General features: G+C 36.2%; 1 protein-coding gene across 3 annotated transcripts in view; it reads right to left on the bottom strand.

Annotated features, from left to right (window-relative positions):
* Positions 1 to 1720: 1720 nt before the first annotated feature.
* The window catches only part of LOC101894995 (serine/threonine-protein kinase 32A), a 123402-nt gene continuing 117484 nt past the window's right edge, over positions 1721 to 7638 (bottom strand). For all 3 annotated transcript variants that reach the window (XM_059126762.1, XM_059126761.1, XM_059126760.1), the window contains exons 8-10: positions 5754 to 5879; positions 5426 to 5607; positions 1721 to 5330 (exon numbers count right to left, since the gene is read on the bottom strand). In XM_059126762.1, coding sequence (XP_058982745.1) covers positions 4671 to 5330; positions 5426 to 5607; positions 5754 to 5879 — 968 coding nt within the window. In that variant the 3' untranslated portion in view covers positions 1721 to 4670. The remainder of the gene's footprint in view (positions 5331 to 5425; positions 5608 to 5753; positions 5880 to 7638) is intronic.

Genomic DNA, 7638 nt, shown 5'->3' with positions numbered 1-7638 from the left:
TGGTCGGCCCCGCACGACTATAGCCTTTGCTTACTTGGTTTTTCAACCATTCTGTCTAAAAAAATGATATTACTTTCACGCGTCAACTTGAAAAAAGGTCGAGGAAATATTAGTTAAAAAACTTATGCTAAGTTCACATGATGGCACGTGATTCGCTCTCTATTCCTTGTTCGACCATTAATTAAGAAATATTTATCTAATTCCCCACACAGAATTTGCTGTTCTTCGTTCCATTCAAATCACTCTCAGAACTAAGATGAAATGTGCGCCATCCCTAACAAATGAGAGTAGTTATTGAAAGAATAAATTATGACATTTCAAAATTCAAAATAAAAAAATTTAATTTTAAATAAAAAAAAAATTATGGATTGAAACTATGTGGTCAGCTATGCGGCCAGTGTGGTTTTCGAATACTAGTGCTACGCAGTGGAAGCACATTCAGACCTGCCAGAATGGTGCCCTGAGAACTGCGACAGGGTGCCTTCTCATGACACCAGTGGACCATCTACATGAGGAGGCGAAAGTCCTTCCCATACGTCAGCATAATCATATGCTTTCGTTGCAGTACCTGCTTGGGTTTTACCGTGAGAGTCATCGCAACCATCATATGGTGGATACAACTCCCACACCCACGATCTAGAGATGGTGGTCCAATGCTATAAGAAGGAAGCCCTAGATTAAGAAGCCTATCAGGCGGGTCGGAGAGACATTCATACCGAGGCATTCGCAGATGCTTTTAACAGTTATGGAATGAATGCCGCCCTCGGAGTCCATCCCTCATCCATTTCAGCAGAAGAACGCCAGCTACCTACACAAACCAGGGTAGTTTTGGAGCATTAGGTTCAGGATGGTGTAGCCATCCCTATTCGTATTGGGCACGAATTGACGAAGATGTGCGTGATGTCTGCCCGGCGTGTGATACAGACCCGCACAATTCGCTGCACCTCTTTAATTGCACAACCAAACCTACGCAACTCACTCTGGCTACAGACCATTAAAGTAGCCGAATATTTAAACTGGGAGCTTGAACCAGATTAGCAGAAGCAAACACATACATGTACTACTGCTACAACAACAACAATCATTTTCACAATGGGAGGGAGTATTATATGTAGTAATATTTGTATCACCATGAAGTTAGTTGGGGAAATAGAGAATATTATTAGGACATGGTACGAAGGTATGAGGATTTTACCCACAAAAGTCGTAATTTTTAAAAATAATCATCCTAATTCTGAATGAGTGGATTTTTGTCCTGCTCCCACATTCTTCTATTTTAAATAATACTGTGTGATGGATGGAAGCTCCATTATCAAATTATACTTACACTTTTTTCGTACAGCTTTTAAGACAAATAAAATTAGACACCTCGTCGACTATTATTTCAAAATGTATTTTTCAAATAAAAATAGATAGCTCTTAGCACAGTTACTTTTCTTTTGTTACAAACATATATACAATATTAAAAAATACTTTTTTCTTTTAATTTCATTAGCTTCGAAGTTTTTGTTTCTGTTTTTTTTTTTGTATCTTAATATAAATCTAATGCAAATATTGTGCATGTTTTTCTTTTCTACAGATGAATAAACACATACATACACACACCTACATATGATGGTATGTATGGTTGTGGTATATAACAATTATTGGGGCTAAAGGTGCACATTTATAAATTCATAAATTTACATATAATTAATTTAGTTTCATGTGATCTTTGGTATTTTGTTTGTTTTGTTGTTGGTCATGTTTAACGGGAAATTTTACAATTTGTAAACTAATTGATATTTTTGTTAACTGGGTTCCATTTAAAACCTTGGTTTCTCATTTTGATTTTATTGGTGAGTTTTTGATTTGTTTTCGGCTAAATATAAATTGTGTAATTGGGGAGTGTCGGATGAAATATTGATTTGAAGGGGTTTCCAAAAATAATTTAATCACTTGTCGTAATTTATATCTTAAACCCATTATTGGGAGTGCTACTTGAAAGTAGGGAGTGTGTTAAATTTGTTGTAGCAAGTAAAAAAAAATATTCCGAATTTTTAACACCTTCTATCACTTTGGAAAACGAATTTAAACAAGGATCCTTAGCGCATATTAACGTAACATATTGTTGATTTTTACATTATAACAAAACCAGTAAGGAAAGGTGAAAAGTCGGGCGGGGCCGAGTATATGATACCACACCACTATTCGTATTTAGTTTATATTGCGAATTTATGTGAAGTAGATCATACCAACTATGAACCAAATAACATGGCTGTATAGTGCATGATATGACTTGGATAAGGATTATAATGTAAAATATTTATTGGAGCAATAGATATACCGGACAGAGTTTCACAAACTGGTAAAATTCGGTTAAATATGAAAAAATCTATTCAATTTGGGCTCATATTAGCGTAAAATCGGGTGAAGATGCATATCGAAGCCACATAAAAATCTGAACCGATCTCGATGAAATTTGGCAGGAGCATTTTCGAGCAGTAACTGATGACCAATATCAAATATCGTTATTGTGGAGTTCATATTGCGCATGTGAGGGACTTTAACACCAAATCGAAAGAAAGATTTATATGGGAGCTATAACTATATCTGAACCGATTTGTGAGGTACTTTAAGAAACATTTATACGGGAGCTATATCTATATCTGAACCGATTTCCACTAAATTTGATGATCTTGCTTTTAAGCCGAATTCCGTCGGAAATGCCAAAATTCAGTCCATTTGATGCACAATAAACCTGAAATCCGCCAAAGATATAAATAGGAACTATATATAAATATGAAACGACAAAATTGAAACACTTATTTCTGAGATATATCTGATATCTGCTAGCAAACATCATTATTGTGGAGTGCATATTACGTATGTGACGGACTTAAAACTCCAAATCAGATGAAACATATATATGGAAGCTATAGCAATATATGAAAAAATGTTCTCCAAATTGTATGTACTTGCTTGTAGACTGAATTCGGTTGGATGTATCAAAATGCAGGTCATTTGGATTTATATTGGCTATTTGGTATATATGAAAACTGTGGGTGAAGTTTTTTACAAATTCCTTGGATTTTGGAAATTAAACTAAATCTACATCAAGAGCCTAAGAGAAAGATCCGAAAAAAGTTCGTAAAATTAATTAATACAAAATTTAAATTTTTGCTGAAAGGACCTTAATTTTGGATTTTTTGCGTCGTTGTGGGCTTTATTGATGTGTCACTAATATCCAACAAGAGGATTTTATTGCCATAGTTGCATATTATTTAACATCTACGAAAAATATAATGCACGGAAATATTACTGCCCTATGCTAATATACATCTCATGTTCGATAGAAATCTCACACCCAAGATTGTCAGAAAGGATCTGCGTGACTAAGAGAGTAGGTTCCAATTATATTAAAGAGAGAACTCCTAAATCAACAAGTCTATCATAGTTCACCCTTAATCTGCTCTTGATGAAGAGTTTCGGCTTCATAGACAAACCGGGGTACTCTCTACACAACTACTTTCAGGACGGTGCAATCTTCTTTACACCATTGGATGCTGATCGATGGAGATAGGCATAGGATCTGTTCAGTGTTCGTGTCAGAAAGGAACTACGTGATCAAGAGAGTAGGTTCCAATAATATTAAAGATAATATTAGGTTCCAATAATTTAAAGGGTTCCTAAATCAACTAGTCTACCATAGTTAACCCTCAATCGGCTCTTGATGAAGAGTTTTGGCTTCATAGACAAACCCGGGTACTCTTTACATAACTACTTTCAAGACGGTGCAACCTATTTTACACCATTGGGTGCCGATCGATGGAGATGTGCATAAAATCTGTTCAGTGTTCGGTACACACCGACTGCATATATCCAACAGACCCGCTAAACGCATCCAACATACTTTAGCAGATCCAAGTTCGTATCCTAGGGATTAAACTGAATTTTAGAACGTGGTTTTGAAACTACAACCGGATAGGCAGAACAATCCCATTCAAATCTTCAAAAAGAAGCACAAACACAAATAGCTGAAAGGCCTTGGAAAAAATTTACTGCGTAACTCTTAGTTTTCAAACGTTTCCAATATAGAAAATCCGTTTTTAGCTGTGAAAACCTCCTGAGATTGTTTGTACATGTGAGGGTGTAGGTGAAAGTCGAAAATGCAACACATATAGCTATAAGGATCGGGAAAAAATTTAAAAATTCTGTTAAGAAAAATCGATGTTTATGTATCTCGAAGAAGCTTTAAGAATTTTTCAAGTATTTGCATAGATAAAAGATTTTATAAATAGAATTGGACTTTTAAAACTTCTCAAAGTCCATTATATACTGAATGTTTTCAGTAGATTGAACCCCCTCTATAGGTGATCAAGGACAGAAAAATATTACTCAGTTCTCCAGCAGATAGAAGACTGTTATTAAGAGTTCTTCGGCTAAAATATGGAATGCAATTAATTTCAGAAGCTATTTGATCCATTTATAACATTACGTTTGCTAGGTCTTTATCATTGGTACTCTTTCCATGGACATTAGATAGTCAAATAGCTTTTCGCGATTCTATGAATGGAATACCTTACTTGGATTCACAATATTTAAATGTTTTTTCAATTTTTTTCCGTAGGTAGAAGAGCTTCGTTTTCGATCTTAAATCAATTTGATTTCCATATGTTCCATATGTTTTACTACGTACTATCACCACCACCGCCACCACCAGCGAGGGTATTTGGTGAGGGAGAACGATCTATAAATTCTAAACTTTCGGTATTCTTAGATTTTCTCGAATCAGATCTCTGACAATTGGAGCACATTTGTAAACTGGAACTAAGCGTTGTCATTGTTGTCGATTTCTTTGACGATTGTCGAACCATATTCGTATTTGTCATCGAATCGTTTGGTGTGTTTTCATGCAGCGTGGAAGACACAGTTAAATTTTCGGAAGGTTTTTCCATTATGGGTGCCAATGTCGTTACCACAGAATTCGCCATGGCCTCCTCCAGTTCACGTTCCCATTCGCGTTCCTTCTTTTCCATGTCCTTGCGTTTGAGTTCCTTAAAACGATTGTAGACTATGAATTCCTTGACCAGTGCCGTTTCCGGATCACTGTCACGCTGCGCTGACCGTTGTTTGGCGAGCCGTTTCTTCTTTTTGTGTAGGGGGCGGGTTTCAACAATCATTTCCTCGAGTTCAAGGCAGGGATCACAATTAAGATGGTCTTCGGGGGGTTTGAAGGGAGGTTTCGTCCTTTTCTCCAGAACTTCCTTGAAATCGATATGTCTCAGCAGTGGAGTTTGTTGCAGTTCTTGCTGGGAACTTATGCGACCGCCCGGATGCACGCAAAGCAACTGTAAAACAAATAATATTGAAACAAATACAATTTTTTCCAATTAATTTGCCTTAATGGCCAGCCGCACAGCCAACCAGCACCCACACTACTAACCTTCGTTAATAAATCCACAAAATCAGGACTCCAATAGCGTGGATAATGTACGGGCGAACTTAGTATGTGCTTGACATCCACCAGCGCCGTATTTGAGTGTACCGAAAATGGTCGTATGTTGGCACGCATCTCGTATGCCACAACACCCAGAGACCACCAATCGACAGGATATGTGTAGCCAGCTGAAATGGAAACGAAAAACGACATGCATGAGACAATAAATTATTGCTGCTCCGGGTGGTGTCAATTTGGATGAATGAAAGTAAATAACGTCATCGAATAATTAAAGTTTATCCTGCGGACAGCCAAACAATTATTTTGAACTCACCCACTTCGTCCAGGGCACACATAAATACTTCGGGTGCCATGTAGGGTTTTGTGCCGGACATGCTGCATGCCAGAGCATCCTTGGCCAGTCTTGTTGCAATGTTAAAATCAGTCAAATGTGCATGACCTGCAGCGAAAAATGGGGGAGAAAAAGAAGAGAAAATAAAATAATAAAATCTGATTTCCAGGAATTTATGTAAGTGAACGATTTATTGTTTGTAAACGGCAAAAAGATGTTGGATTTTGTTTTAACAAAATTCCAATTTTATAAAATAAGATTTCTAAATTATACTAGATCTGCTGGGGCGCAAATATTGTGCAATAAAGGAAGGTGGAATAAAGCTGCCTTCTAAATATAATGTAATTTTCAAAAAGCACAAAGGGCGTAACCCACATTATTTACAGGTTAATCAGTAGTAGTCCAGTAAAAATAGATATTTGAATATGCAAAATTTTCCACAATGAATTTGAATTTTGAAATGAAGGTAGAGTTTACCATTGCAAGAAGTTATTCGCGTCCAAACATCGTCCTTTGTGAGGAGGAGTCCACATGCGGGAGGTTTAATAAAAAAATTAAAGGATTTTATTTATTTATTTATGTAACAAAATGTAAAAAAGATCATTCTGATTACAGAAAAGATAGAAAATAATCTACCAATATTACGATAATTTTTTAAATAACTTTATAATTTTTATTCGCTCCGAAAAAATTCCTTTATAGATTTTTGATACAAGTTTGCTTGTTTTTCATTAACAAAGCGATCATGTTAATAACTTTCTAGTTGCTTTAAATAGCGAAACGCTTTGAAATCTAACTGCACAAATAATTTTAAATTTTTGAGGTATTTTATTGCTTCTAGTAAATAGTTGAATCAAACCTAGCTGTACGAAAGCATTTTTGAATTGTGTTGATTCTGACCCATTTCCATGCGGCTTCTTTAAACCAGTAAGGAAAAGCCAAAAGGCGGGCGGGCCGACTATATGATACCCTACACCACTATGCATATTTAGAAGAATTGTATTAAAAAAATATAAATCCGAGCCGAGTTCCACAAAATGAAAACATGCGTTCACTTCAGGTATTTTCGAGCAGTATCTGATACCCGGTACCAAATATCATTCTTGTAGAGTGCATATTACGCATGTGGGGGACTTAAAATCCCAAATCTATATCAGGACCGATTTTGTCCAAATTTGATGTAATTGCTTCTAGACTGAATTTGGTGAGATTTATCAAAATTCAGGTCATTAGGAGTTACATTGGCCGTTTGGTGCACAATTAACCCGAAATCGGTTGAAGATATATGGAAGTTATATCTAAATCTGATTCGACTATCACCAATTTCAATAAGGCTCGTCCTTCGGCCAAACAAATAATTTTTGGAAAATTTCATCTCATTCGGATAATTAATGCGACCTGCATTTTGTTCACAAGAATTCATGGATGGAGGGGCGGAAGGACGGACAGACGGACTAACATGCATAAATCGACACAGAAAGTGATTCTATAAATATCCTTAAAAGTAACTAGGGGTCTATCTTGCTTTTTCTCCCTGTTACAAACATATGCACAAGACATAATACCCTTACCACTGAGTGGTGCAGGGTATACAAATATAGATTCTAGGATTTGTTTGCAGTGTCGGAATGTGAGCCTAAATTTGCCAAAATATTTTTAACTAAAATATTAGATAATTCCTTGATCTAGTGGCTACAGCTATCGTTTGCTGCTAATTGTTTCAGCCACTCGTTCATAATATCTCTCATTATCCACGCCTTATTATTCGTTTTTCAAACTACTTGCAAGTCAGCGTCAGAAATTTGCTGGAAAGCTCGAGGTCTAACTTATTTTTTCATTACCAAAGGCACTTCCTTCTGGCCTGTCA

The sequence above is a fragment of the Musca domestica genome, unplaced genomic scaffold (genome assembly GCF_030504385.1).
Source record: "Musca domestica strain aabys unplaced genomic scaffold, Musca_domestica.polishedcontigs.V.1.1 4, whole genome shotgun sequence".
NCBI lineage: Eukaryota > Metazoa > Arthropoda > Insecta > Diptera > Muscidae > Musca > Musca domestica.
Note: the sequence above shows the minus strand (reverse complement) of the source record. Positions and strands in the feature narration are given on the sequence as shown.